General features: G+C 42.9%; 1 protein-coding gene across 1 annotated transcript in view; it reads right to left on the minus strand.

Moving 5' to 3' along the window:
• Positions 1-3280: 3280 nt before the first annotated feature.
• Positions 3281-20311, minus strand: part of LOC139172687 (cAMP-dependent protein kinase type I-beta regulatory subunit) — a 95244-nt gene continuing 78213 nt past the window's right edge. Inside the window, exons 10-11 of the mRNA XM_070761925.1 lie at positions 6061-6142; positions 3281-3651 (exon numbers count right to left, since the gene is read on the minus strand). Coding sequence (XP_070618026.1) covers positions 3479-3651; positions 6061-6142 — 255 coding nt within the window. The 3' untranslated portion in view covers positions 3281-3478. The remainder of the gene's footprint in view (positions 3652-6060; positions 6143-20311) is intronic.

The following is a 20311-nucleotide window of genomic DNA, read 5'->3' on the forward strand; positions in this document are numbered from 1 at the left end:
AGTAAGTAAGTAAGTAAATAAATAAGAATAAACATTGCCAGAATGGATTGATTTTGAGTTGGAACCTTTAACCATTTTTCACCTGAACGTGACAAATCTATATTTTCTTTTATGTACACTGAGAGCATCTGCACCAAGACAAATTCCTTGTGTGTCCAATCACACTTGGCCAATAAAGAATTCTATTCTATTCTATTTTGTAATCAATATATCTTTTTTCTATTATTCTTTGGGGGGGTGAGAGACTTTTAATTTGGGCCGTTGGCTTGCAGAGACAAAACACCAACTTGGTGAATCCCTTGAAGGGGCATTTCTTGATTTGAACAAACTCACAAGCACTTTTCTTGAAGTTCCAGGGATTTTATTGATGTCCCCATTTCAGTTCACCTTAAAAAGACCAGAGAATGCTGTTCCATTTCCATGGCTTCTTCTTCTCCACTGCAAGAATTATCATGATGATTACAAAGTCATTGGGGACAAAAAAATTAGACGCAACCCACAAAGATTAGGCAGGCCCAGAACACAGTGAAATAAATAATACGGCACCATCCAATCAAGGCTGCATCCAAATGCTCAAGAGACAATGTCCTACCTGTACAGAGAGGTCCAGAAAGAGCCATTTGAAACCCAACAAAGGAGAACCCATTATTTCTCTCTTTAACTGGGTAGCCTTCTTCAACTAGAAGGGAGTTTCTTCTACGAGGGTCGCCCAAAAAGCAATGCACCACCTTTTTTTCTCAGCCTACAGTAATCGTACGAATGTAAAACTATAGATATACATTATTTGAATTGTCAGGAGTGCGTGTGTAAATGTTGCATTTCTTCAGTCCAACAGTGTAGCTGCAGCAGTGTTTCGAAATGGCGTCTGTAAGTGATGTACATTACAAGTAACGTGTTGTCATTGAATTTCTCACTGCGGAGAAAGAAACTGTTGGGAACATTCACAAACGTTTGTGTACAGTTTATGGAGAATCTGCAGTCGACAGAAGTATGGTTAGTCACCGGGCACAGAACTTGAGGCCATAGTTTGGCAGCGGCCAAGATTTGCAGCGTTCGGGGGGCTTTGTGACCAGAATGAGGAATGGTACCCACGGGGCATACATGCCCTTGTGTCTCGCTGGAGGAAGGCTATAGAACAGGATGGAGATTACATGGAAAAATACGGAGTGTAGAAGAAACATCGTTCTTTCTTGTGTGTAAGTTTCATTGCGTTCAATAAATAATTGTTGAAGAAAAAAAATGTGGTGCATTACTTTCTGGGCGATCCTCGTAATATTTGATTAGGAAGTGGCTTTCCACTCAATTCCTCTCTATGCTGGCTGGAGAATTCTGGGAGTTGAAGTCCACAAGTTTTAAAGTTGCCAGGTTTGGAGACCTCTGCTGTAGACCCTGAGGCCAATGGCCCTCAACCATATGGCCATGATCAAAGATTTACTACATATTTCTCCAGTCACAATAGGCTAAGCAAAATGAATGGAGTAAATAAACATTCGCAGCAAATAAATACATTATTTTAAAAAATACAGAGAGAATAGAATATTGACACATTTTACAGGAAACATTACTTTACATTTTGTGTGTGAATTGATTGTTTTACTGATTGATTGATTGATTGATTGGTTGAGGTACGCCAATGTTCTTCAATTCGGTCATTTTAAGATGCATGGACTTCAACTCCCAGAATCCCTCAGCCTGCATGAAATTGAAGCCTACACATCTTAAAAAGTTGGAAGGACACCGTTTGCCACCAATTCCACACTGGTTTGGTGCTAGCTGAGTATCTCCAGGGCCAAGATGGCTCGTTCAACTCATCGTCAACCAGACGGAGGACGGATGACTTGATGCTCAATGGGGCGTCACAATTCCTTCCGGGTCAAAGCTCACCATTTGCTTTTAATAGACATTAAATTGCCTGTAAGCAGCATGCCTGGACACAAAGAATCCAAGAAAACCTGTGGACTTTCTCTTGAGTTCAAACTCAACTGAATTGATAGGGACATTTTACTCTTTCCAGTTTGGGCATTTTGTCATTTTTTAAAAAAATCTTAGGTCACCTTTAAAATGACTATTTACTTTCCCCCTAGGCCTTTACAATTTATGCATGGTATGTTTGTTTGTAGGTATGATTGGTTTTAAAATAAGGGTTTTTTAATTGTTTTAGTACTGGATTTACATGCTGTTTTTTTTTAATTGTTGTTAGCCGCCCCGAGTCTACGGAGAAGGGCGGCATACAAATCCAATAAATAAATAAATAAACATTCAGAAGTCTTAATGGGCTCATTCTGCAATGCTACATGGGGCCCTGTGTCCACCAATCCCCAGTCATAATATGGGTTATGTAGTCTCGCTAGATGAGATGTTCAAAATGCATATACAGTGATACCTTGTCTTACAAACTTAATTGGTTCCGGGACGAGGTTCTTAAGGTGAAAAGTTTGTAAAACGAAACAATGTTTCCCATGGGAATCAATGGAAAAGCGATTAATGCGTGCAAGCCCAAAATTCACCCCTTTTGCCAGCCAAAGTGCCCATTTTTGCACTGCTGGGATTCCCCCGAGGCTCCCCTCCATGGGAAACCCCACCTCTGGACTTCTGTGTTTTTGTGATGCTGCAGGGGAATCCCAGCTGGGGAATCTCAGCATCACAAAAACACTGAAGACCTCAAAACCCCACCTCCGGACCTCTGTGTTTTTGCCATGCTGCGATTTCACTGAGGCTCCCCTCTCTGGGAAATCCCACCTCCAGACTTCTGTTGCCACTGAAGCGCCCATTTTTGTGCTGCTGAGATCCCCTGCTGGGATTCCCCTGCAGCATCACAAAAACATGGAAGTCCGGAGGTGGGGTTTCCCATGGAGGGGAGCCTCAGGGGAATCCGAGCAGCGTAAAAACGGGTGCTTCCCTGGCAAAGGAAGTCCGGTGGCGGGGCATCCCAGTGGCAGCAGTGGGTTTGTAAGGTGAAAATAGTTTGTAAGAAGAGGCAAAAAAATCTTAAACCCAGGGTTTGTATCTCGAAAAGTTTGTATGACGAGGCGTTTGTAAGACGAGGTATCACTGTACTCTACATTGCTCTAGAGAAGTGAGAGTTGGACGTAGCTTTGTCAGCACAACCGGCAGAAATAAAAGTTGAGGCACACAGCAAGCTAGTTCTCCGTTGCACACTTAAAGATCTGGAAATCTTACATTGCATGATGAGAGATTTCGAGAAACCCGGGACGCATAAATCTGGGATGGAACTCAAAGTGCAAAAGGATAAAATCTAAGATTCCGTAAAATCACCGACAACCAAGCTACCTGCCGTCCTCGCCTAACAATACAAGCGGTTGAATATCTAATACACGGGACGTCAACACCGAAGAAACATCTGCGTGAAATAAATTGCGCCTCTCCTTTCGTAAAGCTATGAAAACACCATAGATCGCTTTCTTTTCTTTTTTAAGTGCATCGATTTAAAGATAGAAAGACGAGACCAAGAGAGACTTCAGACGGTGAGAGAGATGAAACTGTTGTATCTCTGGATGTTCCTCTTGAGGATTTCGGAGCAAGGGCCAAGGACTCGTTCGAAGCGCGGGCGGTCCAGCTTCACACACTTCAAGGGCCCGCGGGCCACCACAGTAGCGGCCCTGGGCCTGTTGAGCAGTAAGGCGATCTCCCCTGGAAATGTGGAGGAAAACACAGCATCACCATCATACATCTGGAGAACATAGCTAAGGTGGCCTCGGTGCATATCATATCATATCTGCTACCGCACGAATCCCAGCGGCCGATAAGGTCCCACAGAGTTGGCCTTCTCCGCGTCCCGTCGACTAAACAATGTCGTTTGGCGGGCCCCAGGGGAAGAGCCTTCTCTGTGGTGGCCCCGGCCCTCTGGAACCAACTCCCCCTGGAGATTAGAATTGCCCCCACCCTCCCTGTCTTTCGTAAACTACTCAAGACTCATTTATACGGCCAGGCATGGGGGAGTTGAGATATTCCTTTATAATAAGGGTTTTTAGTTGTTTTATTATTGGATTGTCACATGCTGTTTTTATCATTGTTGTTAGCCGCCCCAAGTCTACGGAGAGGGGCGGCATACAAATCCAATAAATAGATTAGATTAGATTAGATTTATTGGATTTATATGCCGCCCCTCTCCGCAAACTGGGGGCGGCTCACAACAATAGCAAAAAACAGTACATAGTGACAAATCCAATGCCCATCAATCCAATTACAATTTTAAGTTAAGAAATTCATAAAACAATCCCAATATATATAAAAAACAAGCACACAATCAATCAAACAGCAAAACAACATGGGCAAGGGGGAGATGTTTTACTTCCCCCATGCCTGACGGCAGAGGTGGGTTTTAAGGAGTTTATGAAAGGCAAGGAGGGTGGGGGCAATCCTAATCTCAGGAGGGAGCTGGTTCCAGAGGGTCGGAGCCACCACAGAGAAGGCTCTTCCCCTGGGTCCCGCCAGACAACATTGTTTAGTCAACGGGACCCGAAGAAGGCCGACTCTGTGGGACCTAACTGGTCGCTGGGATTCGTGCGGCAGAAGGCGGTCCCGAAGATAGATAGATAGATAGATAGATAGATAGATAGATAGATAGATAGATAGATGATAGATAGATAGATGATAGATGATAGATAGATAGATAGATAGATAGATAGATAGATAGATAGATAGATAGATAGATAGAAACTTTAGATAGATAGATAGATAGATAGATAGATAGATAGATAGATGATAGATAGATAGATAGATAGATGATAGATAGATAGATAGATGATAGATAGATAGATAGATAGATGATAGATAGATAGATAGATAGATAAGATAGATAGATAGATAGATAGATAGATGATAGATAGATAGATAGATAGATAAAGATAGATAGATAGATAGATAGATAGATAGATGATAGATAGATAGATAGATAGATAGATAGATAGATAGATAGATAGATAGATAGATAGATAGATAGATAGATAGATAAATATCTAAAGTACCGGTCCAAAGCGGCAACAACCCGTCACTGGTCTGACCAAAAGACATCATAGGAGATCAAAGAATGTCTATCATGCTGAGTTTATGTTTACCAACAAAGACATAAGGGGTAAGCATAAATTCAACCCAAAAACTAGTTTCTCGCGAAAGTGATTGCCTTCAAAGGCCTCTGGATTGGGACTGAAAGACAAAAGCGGAAGCAGTGTGGCCTCATCCCATAATTCGGTAGACCAGGTTGGGTTGCCCTGATAGACTGCTCCCCTAGGAGAAAAAACACTTTATCACCTTGTACGCTGTCTAAAACCTTTATCTCATATTTTGCCCTTGGCATCTAACACTAATATGGAGTTCTGCAGATATGGAAGTCAACATTTTCCATAGTTCCCAACTGCTATGGTTATATGATAGATAAATCCATTAGTTATTTGTACCCTATAACAATCATGAAGTGTTGTATCTCATGATTCTTGACAAATGTCTCTTTTCTTTTATGTACACTGAGAACATAGGCACCAAAGACAAATTCCTTGTGTGTCCAATCACACTTAGCCAATAAAGAATTCTATTCTATTCTATTCTATTCTGATTTGATTGCTTATTTGACCCCTGTGACAATCATCAAGTGTTGTACCTGAAGATTCTTGACAAATGTCTCTTTTCTTTTATGTACACTGAGAGCATGTGCACCAAAGACAAATTCCTTGTGTGTCCAATCACACTTGGCCAATAAAGAATTCTATTCTATTCTATTCTATTCTATGGGGTTGAACTAGATGACTCTAATATTTTAATCTAGTCTAGTATAGTCCAGTCCACTCCATTCCGTTCCATTCTATCCTCCAACCTCCATAATGACATGGATGAAAGCTCTCTGCATCTAACCAGTGCTCTGAAGACCCATACGTAGATCTGCCCAACAAGGTATATTCTATTCTACAGTTCCAGCAATCACCGATAGTGCATTTGGGAATCCTCCCTACAAGAATGCCAAGCATGGAGAACTCCAATTCTTCTGTAAATGCTGAAGCTGATATTAATCGGTGTTTCTGAACCCTTCTGTTCCACAGAGCTTACCAAAATAATCAGATGGCCCCAGGCGTCCGACTTCTACATATTCTTCTTTGTCAGACCTGCGTTGAAGGACAGAAGCTGTGCCCTAGAAAAGAAGGCCAAAAGAATCAAGTACATATCACCAAAACAAACACGTTTTTTTGCTTACGTATGAGGAGTAGCTATGTCAGACATAGAAACATAGAAATATAGAAGATTGATGGCAGAAAAAGGCCTCCTGGTCCATCTAGTCTGCCCTTATACTATTTCCTGTATTTTATCTTAGGATGGATATACTGTACAGTGATACCTCTACTTACGAACTTATTTATTTATTTATTTAATTTATTTATTCATTTGTCCAATACACAAACACATAGGAAGAAAAATAGACATGTGGTAATATATATGAGGGTAAAAGTGAACTTAGAGGAGAGGATATATGAAAGGAAGAGAATATATAAGATAGGTGAAAGAAAGGAAAGACAATTGGACAGGGGACGAAAGGAACACCAGTGCACTTATGTACGCCCCTTACTGGCCTCTTAGGAACCTGGAGAGGTCAATCGTGGAGAGTCTAAGGGAGAAATGTTGGGGGTTAGGGGTTGACACAATTGAGTCCGGCAATGAGTTCTATGGTTCGATAACTCGATTGTTGAAATCATATTTTTTACAGACAAGTTTGGAGCGGTTCGTATTAAGTTTGAATCTGTTGCGTGCTCTTGTGTTGTTGCAGTTGAAGCTGAAGTAGTCATTGACCGGTAGGACGTTGCAGCATATGATCTTGTGGGCAATACTCAAATCGTGTTTTAGGCGCCGTAGTTCTAGGCCCAGGATTGTTAGTCTATTTTCGTAGGATATTCTGTTTCGAGTGGAGGAGTGACCATGACCAGGTTGTTAAGAAGAAAAGTTCGTAAGAAGAATCTGGGTTCCTTCTGCACCCTTAATAAACATATTTCATTTATAGGCTGCAGACAAAACTGAAATTGTTAGTCTTACTTACCTGGTGAGCCAATCTCTGAAACATAGAAGCAGGCAAGCACACACACCATATCTGAAATATTTATTGCCTTGTAAAATACGTGGCATGTGACTTCAGATGGGGCTGTAAATTCCTAAGCGAGGCATTTCAAATCATCTCGAGTATCCTACGTGTGGCATCAGGCACTCGTACTACCATGACGCAAAGCTCTTGTACCATCACTCGGTTGAACATCTAAATTTCCACGGCAATGTCTTAGGCCTACCCGTGTAGCAGGCTGTGTGTTGCTATTATCCTTCTCATCTTCTCATCTTTCCTACTTTCTTCTCCTGTTGCTACCTTGTGATTTACCACTTGTCGTTTGTATCTTATGATTAATGATTGTAACTCGGATTTATGGTGCATGACCTATCACTCTGTTGTTTGAATGTACGCTGAGTGCTTCTGCCCCAGGGACAAATTCCTTGTGTGTCCAATCACACTTGGCCAATAAAGAATTCTCTCTTCTCCTCTCCTCTCCCCTGTACTATCTTCTCTACTCTTCTCCCCTCCTCTGTACTATGTTCTATTCTGTTCTACTCTGCTCTAATTTTTCTTCTTCTCTTCTCCTCTCCTCCCCTCCCCTGTACTATTTTCTCTTCTGTTCTGCTCTGCACTGCTCTATTCTTATTTCTCTTCGCCTCTTCTCCTTTCCTCCTCTCTCCCCCTCTCCCCTCCCATGTACTATCTTCTCTTCTCTCTTCTCTCCTGTTCTCTCCTCTCCTCTCTCCTCTCCTCTCTCCTCTCCTCTCCTCCTCTCTCCTTCCCTTCCCTCTCTCCTCTCCTCCCCTCTCTTCTCTTCTCTCCTCTCTTCTCCTCTCCTCTCCTCCCCTCCTCTCTTCTCCTTTCTTCTCCTCTCTTCTCTCCTCATCCCTTCTCTTCTCTCCTCTCCTCCTCTCCTCCCCTCCTCTCCTCCCCTCTCCTCTCTCCTCTCCTCCCCTCTTTTCTCTCCTCTCCTCTCTCCTCTCCTCCTCTTCCCTCCTCTCCTCTCTCCTTCCCTCCCTTCTCCTCTCTTCTCTCCTCCCCTCTCTTCTCTCTTCTCCTCTCCTCTCTTCTCTTCTCCCCTCCTCTCCTCTTCTCCCCTCCTCTCTTCTCCTCTCCTCTCTCCTCTCCTCTCTTCCTCTCCTCTCTTCTCCTCTCCTCTACCCTGTACTATAGTGTTCCCTCAATTTTCGCGGGTTCGAACTTCGTGAATGGCCTATACCAGGGGTCCCCAACCACCGGGCTGCGGACCAGTACCGGGCCGCGGGGCATGTTGCACCGGTCCGTGGAGTCAGCAGCTGCCGGCCCTCATGCCGCCACCCCCTCCCTCCAGCGCTTCGCCTCCCGCCGGGCAAGAGGCCTCGGGAGGCAGGTTCTGCCGGCCACAGGACGATGGATGGGACAGAGGGGCGGGAAGGACCGAGAGGCTCAAGCCTCTTTTGGCTTCTGCAGCGGGGCGCTTTTGCGTTTTTGGCTGGGGGGAGGCAGGAGGGCCAGCCTGACCCCCTCTCTCCAGCGCTTAGCTCCCGCTGGGCAAGAGGGCTTGGCAGGCAGGTTCTGCTGGCCACAGGACGATGGCGGGAAAGAGGGGCGGGGAGGACCAGCACCCCCATGCTTAATCCCGCCCCCAGCCACGCCCCTTTCCGCCCCCACTGGGCCATAGAAAAATTGTCTTGCTGAAACTGGTCCCTGGTGGAAAAAACGTTGGGGACCACTGGCCTATACCACAGTTTTTCAAAAAATATTAATTAAAAAATACTTCACGGTTTTTTTTTCTACACCACGTTTTTTCCCGCCCAATGGCGTCATACGTCATCGCCAAACTAATAATTTTTGCAAATAAATAACCAAAAAAATTATTATTGTTAATAAGTGATTATGTTTATAAATATCAGGATCACTAAGTGTCTTATCCAATGGTGAGTACCAGTAATAATGGTGAGTAAATGGTTGCTAAGGGAATGGGAAATGGTAATTTAGGGGTTTAAAGTGTTAAGGGAAGGCTTGTGATACTGTCCATAGCCAAAAATGGTGTTTTTACTTCCGCATCTCTACTTTGCGGGAATTCGACTTTCGCGGGCGGTCTCGGAACGCATCCCCCGCGGAAATAGAGGGACACACTGTATTTTCTCTTCCCTTCCCTTCCCTTCCATTCTATTCTTATGACAATATTGTTATATGCACACAGTATCACCTGCAAATCATTAGGGATCTTGTGAGATTGCTGTCTGGTTATGAAAGTATGACCTTGAAAGATTGGGCCAGAGAACCTTCCACCAAATAGGATAGCAAAAATGTTTCCCAAACCTCCCCGATGTGTTGGAAATGTAAAAAAGAGATAGGATCTTACTATCACCAATGGTGGACATGTAGTAAAGCTAGAATGTATTGGAAGATGATAGAGAAAATAATAAAAGAAATAGTAAAGCAAGATGTAGAAATTACCCCGGAATTCTATTTATTAGGAATTACAAACCAGAGTTATAAGAAAGAAATTTTATATTTAATTATACATATTTTAACTGCGGCTAGGATTATATATGCGCAAAATTGGAAAGGGGAAAATATCCCCAAAGAAGAAGAAGTCATCACAAAAATATTAGATTGCGCTGAGATGGATATGATGACAAGACGCTTAAATGATCAAGAAGACACGAAATTTTATGAAACGTGGAACAAAGTTTATATATGGATAAATAAGAAAAATAATAGAAAATTAAGATACAAATGTGCAATTGTTTTGGTAAGGATAAGATTTCTTTTGGTTATAGTAGTGTTAGATAAACTAAGTTTGGTTTAGAAATATAGTGAAATTAGGTTATATATTAATAATTATTATGAGAAGAATTCTTTTTTAAATGAAAAGTTTAACAAATCATTTTTTCTAATATTCAATTATATACTCTTTTTTCTGTATTTAAATTTATACTTTCGGATAAGCGGGGAATATACATCCCCACCTTTTTATGTTAAATGTACGTATGTCTGTGTGTCCATTTTATGAAAAATTAATAAAAAGATTTTTTTTTTAAAAAAAAGGAAGATTGGGCCAGAGAAAGATTACGAATCCCAAATCGGTGGCTAAGGCAGAGTGTTTTTTTCTAGGTCAGCTCCTGGAGCTCTGGTTGGCTCAGTCCAGCGGTGGAAATAACAACAGTTCCCGAAGAACTGTTTTTAGAAATTCCTGGGATCAGGGAAGATTTATTGCTTTGACTACCAAACGTTTATTAGCCCCGAGGAGTGATTCCCAGCCCCCCTCTGGCCCAAGAGCTGTTGCGAGGTCAAATCTCCTTCTGAAATTTGTAAGGCATCAGGAATCTGAATAATGCAAAGTCAACTTCTCTGAAGATCAGGCTGCTTGCTAGCGTTTGGCCTTGAGAAAGCATTTCCAGAATCTGAAGTCAACTGAAATATGTCATTAGTGTTTTAAATCAGTGAAGGAGGAACGGGGTTTGTTTTTCCCCAGAAAAACCTAGTGAGTAATGGAGGAGCTGAGTGACAATAGGCTCTCTACCCTAGGAAACCTTTTTTTTTTAGATGGATATAATTAGTGAATGTGGGCATATTTCTGCTATTTACTTCTCCTTTCAACCAACTAAGGAGTTATTCCTAAGAGATTAGGAGAGATAACTCCAGGAGTTTAAGGGAGATATAATCGTTCCTGCTGCCATCATCCCCGGCCACCGCCATGCAACCCTCTGAAGTAGGTTAGGCTGAGCAAGACATTCTGATCCAACGTCCAAGAAGGTTCAGTGTGGCTGAAGGAGGACATGGCCCTGCATCTCCAAAGGTCTTCCAAGACCTTCTGTAGGATTGAGAGTGGGCTTGGACCTGTGTCTCCCAAGGTCATTCAAGGAGATTTTGTAGGACTGTGGGTGGACTTGAATTTGCATCTCCCAGGTCATCTAAGGAGTTTCCGTAGGACTAAGAGTGGACTTGGACCTGTATCTCCCAAAGTCATTCAAGGAGCATCTATGGAACTGAGGGTGGATTTGGACCTGTGTCTTCCAAGGTCTTTCAAGGAGCATCTGTAGAACTAAGGGGAGACTTGAACCTGTGCCTCCCAATGCCATCCAAGGAGTTTCTATGGGACTGAGGGTGGACTTGGACCTGTATCTCCCAAAGCCATTCTAGGAGCATCAGTAGAACTGATGGACTTGGACCTGTGCCTCCCAAGGTCATCCAAGGAGTTTCTATGGGACTTGAATTTGCATCTTCCAAGTCATTGAAGGAGGACTGATGGTGGACTTGGACCTGTGTCTCCTAAGATCATCCAAGAAGCTTCTGTAGGATTGAGGGCAGACTTGAATATGTGCCTCCTAAGGTCATCCAAGGAGCTTCTGTGTGGTGAAGAGTGGACTTGAATCGGCGTCTCTCTCCAGTTCTGGTCTAATGCTTTCAACACCAAACCACATGTCTCTCTCTCTCTCTATTACTGCACAATTGACTAAACCTACCATGGAAAATAAGTTGTGTGTGTGTGTGTTTTTAATGCCCAATTCTATCTACGCTTGAGCCAAGCAGGAGCAAATTTCAAGTCACATCAAATCCAATGGAAATTGCTGTTGGCTGCAGCGGCGGGACCGAATCCAAGAAGATGAAGAACAACAACAAAAACCCCTACTGCGTTCAGTTTGCAAATGTTCAGTCCTTTCGCTCACGTGCTGGATAATGTACCAGAAATGAACGAGACCGACATTATTCCTCATAGTCCACTATTAGCTTGATTCCTACCAGCGGCGGGAGCTCAAGCCATCGAAATTACAAGTTTGGGAACCACGACACTCTAATCACTCCAGCAGATGCTCCAGGAATCAACCCGACCTCAATGTGGTGTTTTGAAAACCCCTTTTTTTTAAAAAAAAAAAAAGCGTTTTTGAAAGACAGAGCAGCTGGTTTTCATTTAAACTCTACACCAGCGTAATTTGGAGCCCATTCAGTTCGATCTCCGCTCGCAAAACACACTCCTGGTTTTTGGCCTGCGATATTCATTACCCCCGTTGAATAGAGTCGCCTGAATGGGCCTCAGGATTTGGGTTTCAAAAGTAAAGCCCCTTCTTGGAGCGATGTCCATCAAAGCCATTCATGCCATTCTTGGTTGGCGACAATCCGTTGGACAATTGTGGGATGAAAGAAACTTGGTTCGGCTCGGAGAGGCCCTACTGTTCGAGCAACGGGAAGGATGGGTGATTTCTTCGCTGAAATATAAATGATGCAGTTCTGGAAAACCACATGTTCCTTCCTCAAATACCAGCTCAGATCTTGAAAAGTCAAGACACCTGGAGTTTCTTTCTTCCAGAGGCTTCCTAAGAAGCCCACAGTAGCTCTGTTTCACCAGATTTAGTCAAGTGACCTTCCCTCAACCCTACGAGACCTTCTGACTCAGCAGAAGGTAGTTTGTGAAGTCTATCTGCAACTCGGCCCCTTCTTGTCCAACCAGGAGGTCAGCCTGGCCCAAACGCTCTTTTTTGCATCCTCTCCAACCTTTGTCGGCAGGACTCCTTGTGAGAAGGCCAACTCCCTTGGGAGGAAGGAGAACAAAGCAAGAGAGCTGGCTCACTTGCTCTATTTGGGGAGGCAGCAGAAATAGCCACCAGAACAGCCAGAGAAGAAAAGGGAGGAATTCCTCTCGGGATGACATCAAGACCGGAGTGTAGCGAAAACAGCTCAGCCGCTGGGCATTTCCGAAATGGCTGTGAAAGGGCAGGGTTACCGCTCTGGGGCAACTCCACCCCGTGGGCTATTAAATCACCAGGAAATGCCTTCTCCTCAACCCTTTCTCCAACTACAAATCAAGGAAGGGGGAGGAAGCTGGCCTGCTATTGTAATGGGGGCTGAATGGGACAACTTGCCATAGCCAATTCCCCATGGTCAACTAGCCATGGCCAATTCCCAACAGCCAACTCACCTCAGCCAACCTACCGTGGTCAACTAGCCACGGCCAATTCCCAACAGCCAACTCCCCATAGTCAATTAACCATGGCCAATTCTCCAGAGCCCATTCCCCATGGCCAACCCACCGTGGTCAACTAGCCACAGCCAATTCTCCATGGCCAACTCACTATGGTCAACTAGCCATGGTTAATTCCCCACAGCCAACTCACCACAGCCAACCTACCATGGTCAACTAGCCATGGCCAATTCCCCACAGCCAATTCCCCATGGCCAACCCACCGGGGTCAACTAGCCACAACCAATTCTCCATGGCCAACTCACTATGGTAAACTAGCCACGGTTAATTCCCCACAGCCAACTCAACATAGCCAACTCACCATGGTCAACTAGCCACAGCTATTTCCTCATGACCAGTCAATTAGCCATGGCCAATTCCCCACAGCCAATTTTCCGTGGCCAACCCCCCGCTGTCAACTAGCCACAGGCAATTCTCCATGGCCAACTCACTAGGGTCAACTAGCCATGGTTAATTCCCAACAGCCAACTCACCATAGCCAACCCACCATAGTCAACTAGCCACAGCTATTTCCTCATGACCAACTCCACATGGTCAATTAGCCATGGCCAATTCCCCACAGCCAATTCTCCATGGCCAAGTCACTATGGTCAACTAGCCATGATTCATTCCCCACAGCCAACTCACCATAGCCAAACCACCATGGTCAACTAGCCACAGCTGTTTCTTCATGACCAACTCCACATGGTCAATTAGCCATGGCCAATTCCCCACAGCCAATTTCCCATGGCCAACCCACCGTGGTAAACTAGCCACAGCAAATTATCCATGGCCAACTCACTATGGTCAACTAGCCATGGTTAATTCCCCACAGCCAACTCACCATAGCCAACCCACCATGGTCAACTAGCCACAGCCATTTCCCTATGGCCAACAGTAACTGAAGTAGGTCAACATCAGGCCTTCTATAGACAGCATGGAAAGACGTTATTTATCACCAACTTCGGGAGGACAAAAGGGAAAGGGGGGACATGATATAAACATTTAAATATGTTAAAGGGTTAAATAAGGTTCAGGAGGGAAGTGTTTCTAATGGGAAAGTGAACACAAGAACAAGGGGACACAACCTGAAGTTAGTTGGGGGAAATATCAAAAGCAATGTGAGAAAATATTATTTCACTGAAAGAGCAGTAGATCCTTGGAACAAACTTCCAGCAGACGTGGTTGGTAAATCCACAGTAACTGAATTTAAACATTCCTGGGATAAACATAGATCCATCCTAAGATAAAATACAGGAAATAGTATAAGGCCAGACTAGATGGAACATGAGGTCTTTTTCTGCCACCAATCTTTTATGTTGCTATAAATAAATAAATCCAATTAATACAATTAACTACTCTAAAAACCCTGGAACATTAAAAAAAAATCATTCATTCACATTCAACAACAAGCATACATCACACTCATCGTCCGGAAGCTAGAGTGTAGTGACCCCTTCGCTCTGGGCAGCGACTGTCCTCCTCCTCTTCTTCCTCCTCCTCCTCCTCCCACCCAAATTTCGAGCTTTTATTTCTTCCCTAATGGGTTTGCACACATTATTTGCTTTTGCATTGATTCCTATGGGAGAAATTGCTTCTACGTACAATCTATTCTACCTAAGAACCTGGTCACAGAGCGAATTAAGTTCTTAAGTAGAGGGACCACCGAATTATCAAAAGGAAGAAAACCTCAAAAAAAAAAAAAACCCCAACAATCTCTTTCCCACTTTACATTAAAAAATTACATCAGTATAAACAATATCAAACTCTATGTCAGTGTTTCCCAACCTTGGCCACTTGAAGATATTTGTTTTTATTTATTTATTTATTTATTTATTTTTTATTAACAAATATAAAAGATTAATCAAAACAGGAAACAATTAAGTCCTGGCATGATATAACAGTTTATGAACATAAAAACTGATAGAGGAAATGGAGGAAGAGAGAGAAAGAAGGGAATAGAAAAGAAAAGGGATAAAGGTAGAAAGGATAGAGGAAATAGAAGAGATAGAAAGAATAAACATACAACTGTATGTATGGTATGTTTGTACGTATGCTGGTTTTATATATTAAGGGGTTTTAAGTTAGTTTTTAGTATTGGATTTTTACTGTATATTGTTCATGACTGTTGTTAGCCGCCCCGAGTTTTCAGAGAGGGGCGGCATATAAATCCAATAAATGAAATGAATGAATGAAATGAAATAAAGGGGTTGGCGGATGTCCGGGGGAGCTGTATTGAAAACGGGAACCAATTCCTAAATTATTAGCTCAGGAAAGTGAACACAAGAACAAGGGGACACAATCTGAAGTTAGTTGGGGGAAAGATCAAAAGCAACATGAGAAAATATTATTTTACTGAAAGAGTAGTAGATCCTTGGAACAAACTTCCAGCAGACGTTGTAGATAAATCCACAGTAACTGAATTTAAACATGCCTGGGATAAACATATATCCATCCTAAGATAAAATACAGAAAATAGTATAAGGGCAGACTAGATGGACCAGGAGGTCTTTTTCTGCCGTCAGACTTCTGTGTTTCTATGTTTCTATGTTTCTATGTTTCTATTATCATGGTTCAGGATAGTCATCTAGATAGGTAAATGCAAGCGTTGAATTAATCTAATTATAGAGATTATAGAAAGTAGTAGTAAGTGTTCTGTCTGTAGATATCTAAGGTCTCTTATTACTATAGAAAAAATACGGGAAAGCTATATACTGGATTTGTATCTGGTCGAGTTTGAAATCATCATTTCAATCATGTAGCGTAGTATTCTCTTTTTTTTCCTAACCAACTGTAAAAAGGATCCCAACAGTTATTAAATGAGGACATTGTTTCATTTCTAACTAGAATAGTGAGTTTCGTCATCTCTACACAGTATTTAATTTTTTTAATTATTGCGTCTTTCGGAGGTATATCCTCGTTTTTCCATCACTGCGCAAATGCTGGCTGGGGAATTCTGGGAGTTGAAGTCCAAATATCTTCAAGTGGCCAAGGTTGGGAAACACTGCTCTATGTTATGCCCATCTTAATTCAAACTTAATTCACATTCAGCTTTGCTCCCTTGGTGTTTGGGGGGGGGGGGCTGGCAGCTTTGTTGCGGCGTCTACAACTCCGAACATGGTAACTATGAAGGTCAGTTCCAACTCCGAAGAGGCGATGGTGAATACGCTATTCTTGCGGGCAATTTTTCCCTTCCCCTCCCACTTTTTTCAGTGTTGACTCAGTGGACGTTTCCTGACTTCAGAGAAAACCCAGAGAATGGGTGGCTTTGTCTTTTGCAAAACATCTTTAAAATGCAACATTTCCACCCTGCCATCCCTGAAGCCCTTCGCTCCCCCTCCTCCTTGGTTTTATGGCCTTTGTTTGCTGGCATGTGTGAAGGAGGGAGGTTTTCCTGGCTCGGGGCCACCGGCTTGGCATGGAAAAAAGGAAAATCTGTATCTGGACACATGTTGAAGATAGCCGTTTGGGGGATTCGGACGCTCCAAAATACCTCTCAGGACTGGATCTGCAGCGTAGACATAGAAACTGTTGTGATTCAGTCTGAGGCTCCTCAGGGAACGGCTGGAACTCTGCCGGCTCCATGCTCAGAGGGGGAGGACGAGGAACAGGAGGAGGACGAGGACCAGGCAGACGGGGAAGAGGAATGTCAGGACGAGGAGGAGGGAGAACAGCCTGAGACCCCCGGGGGGGAGCTCTCCCCAGCGAGTAGCCTGGAGTCATTAGATGAGAACGCACAAGCCATCATAGATATGAGGCAGAGAAGGGCAGCACAACGAAGGGGACAATTAGCCAGGTATTTCCATCCCTAATAGGCAACAGCTGGGTTTGGGTGTGGTTCTCCTCAGAAAGGTTGAAAAGGCAGGCCCGCCCTTCCTGTATTGTGGAGAGTTATCTTTTGGGAGTCCTGTGACCTTGCTTCGATCCTTGGCGTCTCTGATTCTGGCTTGTGGCCTCGAAGGCTGAAAACTTGGGGGAGGCGTGGGTTTTTATTATCTACAGTGGTGTGTGTGCCAGCAAGAAGCCTGTTGTATTGTCTGGCCGTCGTGACTCTTCTGTGAAGCTTCACAGCCTTCCAGTTTGTAAGAACAGTTTTTGTTATCTGTGTTTGTTTTCAAAGATATAAAATGACTTTGCTTTTTACCAGCGTGTCTGGCTACTCTTTTTAGTTGGTGTTGGCGTCTGGGGGAACCCAGACAGAACAGAAACATAGAAGACTGACGGCAGAAAAAGACCTCATGGTCCATCTAGTCTGCCCTTATGCTATTTCCTGTATTTTATCTTACAATGGATATATGTTTATCCCAGGCATGTTTAAATTCACTCACTGTGGATTTACCAACCACGTCTGCTGGAAGTTTGTTCCAAGCATTTGCTACTCTTTCAGTCAAATCATATTTCTCACGTTGCTTCTGATCTTTCCCCCAACTGACCTTAGATTGTGCCCCCTTGTTCTTGTGTTCACTTTCCTATTAAAAACACTTCCCTCCTGAACCTTAATTAACCCTTTTTAAAAAAATATATTTTTAATTGTTTTTCTTTAAAAAGACAAACAAAGACATACAACATTAAACACTCAAGGAGCTGCCATTGCTCCACTTATCGTAGGTGTCTAACTACTACAAAAAGCAAAAACCTAACTGTGATCACATCAATACAGAAATAACATACATATATATTAGATACTTCTTGAATTTAACTCTATATTCTTATGTTAAATTTCTTTATAAAATACTTATTCAAAAAATATAATATAGTAAATAGCACATCTAACTTTATCCTACTATAAGCATTTTTATCCTATTTAAATGTTTCGATCATGTCCCCCTTTCCCTGCCACCCTTCTCTGGAAGACTTGGGGCAGCTCACAAAAACAACACAACAAATCTAATTCATTAAAAATTACTACTAAAACCCCATATATAATAAAAATCAGTCAGCCAATTCATTCATCTTATTTTGGAGGGGGGGGGGGTCTCGACGCTGTGACAGAACAGGTTTTAGGAAATGCACCGGGACAGATCGCAGATGGGTTATCAAAATAACCCAGAATAAGGTGGCTAGGGAGACCCTGGGAAGAAACCTAAACCAAATGTCTCACATCCACCTCCGAAAAAGAGGGGTGGGGGCTGGCTGGCTGGCTGGGTAAATCCAGGCCTTCTGAAAAGTCAAATCTAAGGGCACAACAGGAAATAATTGACTAGGGACGAGTGCTAGAAACTGGGGGAAACAGAGGCCAGCTGAGATATCTGATCTAAGGAGGCCTTTTGTTGACTTAGGATGTAAGGATCATTTGCAAAGGCTGCTGGGTTCCTGAGAGGTTGGGAAGCCCCCCCACCCCACCCCTCTTCACCCCATTAAAAAAATAAAAGGTGGCTTGAAACAGTTTTCCGACTGGTGCTTACAGCCCCTTGAAAATCGTGTTCATCTCTCCTGTTTAATCATTAATCCCGCTTTATTTCTTCAAGAGATTTATCCTCAAACAGAGTCGAGCGAGGTGGGCTCTGGCTTGGCTGGTCTCCGCAGACAATGTTTGTTTTGAGATTTACAGATTGGCTTGGTACACGACATGGGCCCAGGCTTGAGTTAAATGTTAAGAGGAGCGTGAAAGATAAAGTCCTTCCTTCCTTCCTTCCTTCCTTCCTTCCTTCCTTCCTTCCTTCCTTCCTTCCTTCCTCCCTCTTTCCTTCCCTTCTTTCCTCTGTCATTCCCTTTCTTCTCTCCATCCCTCTATTTTCTTTCTTCTTCTTTCCTTCCTTTCCTCCTTCTTTCCTTTTCTTTCCATCTTCTTGACCTTCCTACCTTTTCCCCCTTTCCTTCCTTTTCTTCATCCCTTTATTTTCTTTCTTCTTTTTTATTCCCTTTCCTTCACTTTCCCCTTCCTTTCTCTGTCCTTCCCTTCCTTCTTCTGTCCTTCCCTTTCTTCTCTCCATCCCTCTATTTTCTTTCTTTTCCTTCCTTTCCTTTCTCCTTCCTTCTTTCCTTTTCTCTCCATCTTCTTGACCTTCCCTCCTTCCTCCATTTTCCTCCTTCTCTTCATCGCTTTATTTTCTTTCTTATTTTTTATTTCCTTTCTTTCCCTTTCCCCTTCCTCCCTTCGTTTCTCCCTCCCTCCTTCCCTTCCTTCCTCTGTCCTTCCCTTTTTTCTCTCCATCCCTCTATTTTCTTTCTCCTTCTTTTCTTCCTTTCCTTTCTCCTTACTTCCTTCTTTCCTTCCTTTCTTCCTTTTCTCTCCATCTTCTTGACCTTCCCTCCTTCCTCCATTTTCCTTCCTTTTCTTCATCCCTTTATTTTCTTTCTTCTTTTTTATTTCCTTTTCTTCCCTTTCCTCTCCCTCCTTCCTTCCCTTCCTTCCTCTGTCCTTCCCTTTCTCTCTCTCCATCCCTCTATTTTCTTTCTTCTTCCTTCCCTTTCTTATTACTTCCTTCTTTCCTTCCTTCCTTCCTTTCCATCTTCTTGACCTTCCTTCCTTCCTTTTCCTTCCTTCCTTCTCTTCATCCCTTTATTTATTTCTTCTTTTTTATTCCCTTTCCTTCCTTTTCCCCTCCCCCATCCCTTTATTCCTCCCTCCCACCCACCCACCCTTCCTTCTTTATTTTATCATCTGAAACAGGATATAATCACTCCTACACACCTAGCACCAGGTAAATTTTTACAAACCCAACTGACCTCATACTTCACTGGAGACAAGAAAAACCCAGATTTATTACCTGCATTACTCAAGGGAACTGCCCCAAATTATATAGCTATAAACTACACAAATATCACTTTGGAGTACCTGAGAACTGTATATTTGTACACCCAAATATACTGTATATATCTATATCTGGTGATGTACAAAGCATGTATTATTCCCCTTATTCTCCAATAAATGTTAGATTAATATTCTTATCTATTTTAATACTTGGCTAAGGGCGAGCATATGCCCAGGAATGACAGGTTTGGGGATTAAAGTTCAGCTCGTTTAATTTAATTTAAATTTACATTCAATGGAAACTGATTAAATATGAAGGCAATTACTCCTGCTCCCCATGTATTAAATCGTTTTGCCTCCTGCAGCATTATGAGTTCGCCATTCTAGGAGACTTCTTGAAGGTCACACTTAAGTTAGAGGAGACCTATGAATCTTGGAATCTAAGGTGATGCACCCCAAATTTAAAGGCAGCCAGTGGTTATCTTTAGGGACTTCCATGCGTAGATGGTTCAGAAAACATAGAAGAGCTCAAAGAACATGTGGAAATGTTTTTCAAATTCAGAATAAAGCTGGAAGGGACCTTGGGGGCCTTCTAATCCAACCCCCTGCTAAATTCAATTCAATTCAA

The sequence above is a fragment of the Erythrolamprus reginae genome, chromosome 9, assembly GCF_031021105.1.
Source record: "Erythrolamprus reginae isolate rEryReg1 chromosome 9, rEryReg1.hap1, whole genome shotgun sequence".
In the NCBI taxonomy this organism is placed as follows: domain Eukaryota; kingdom Metazoa; phylum Chordata; class Lepidosauria; order Squamata; family Dipsadidae; genus Erythrolamprus; species Erythrolamprus reginae.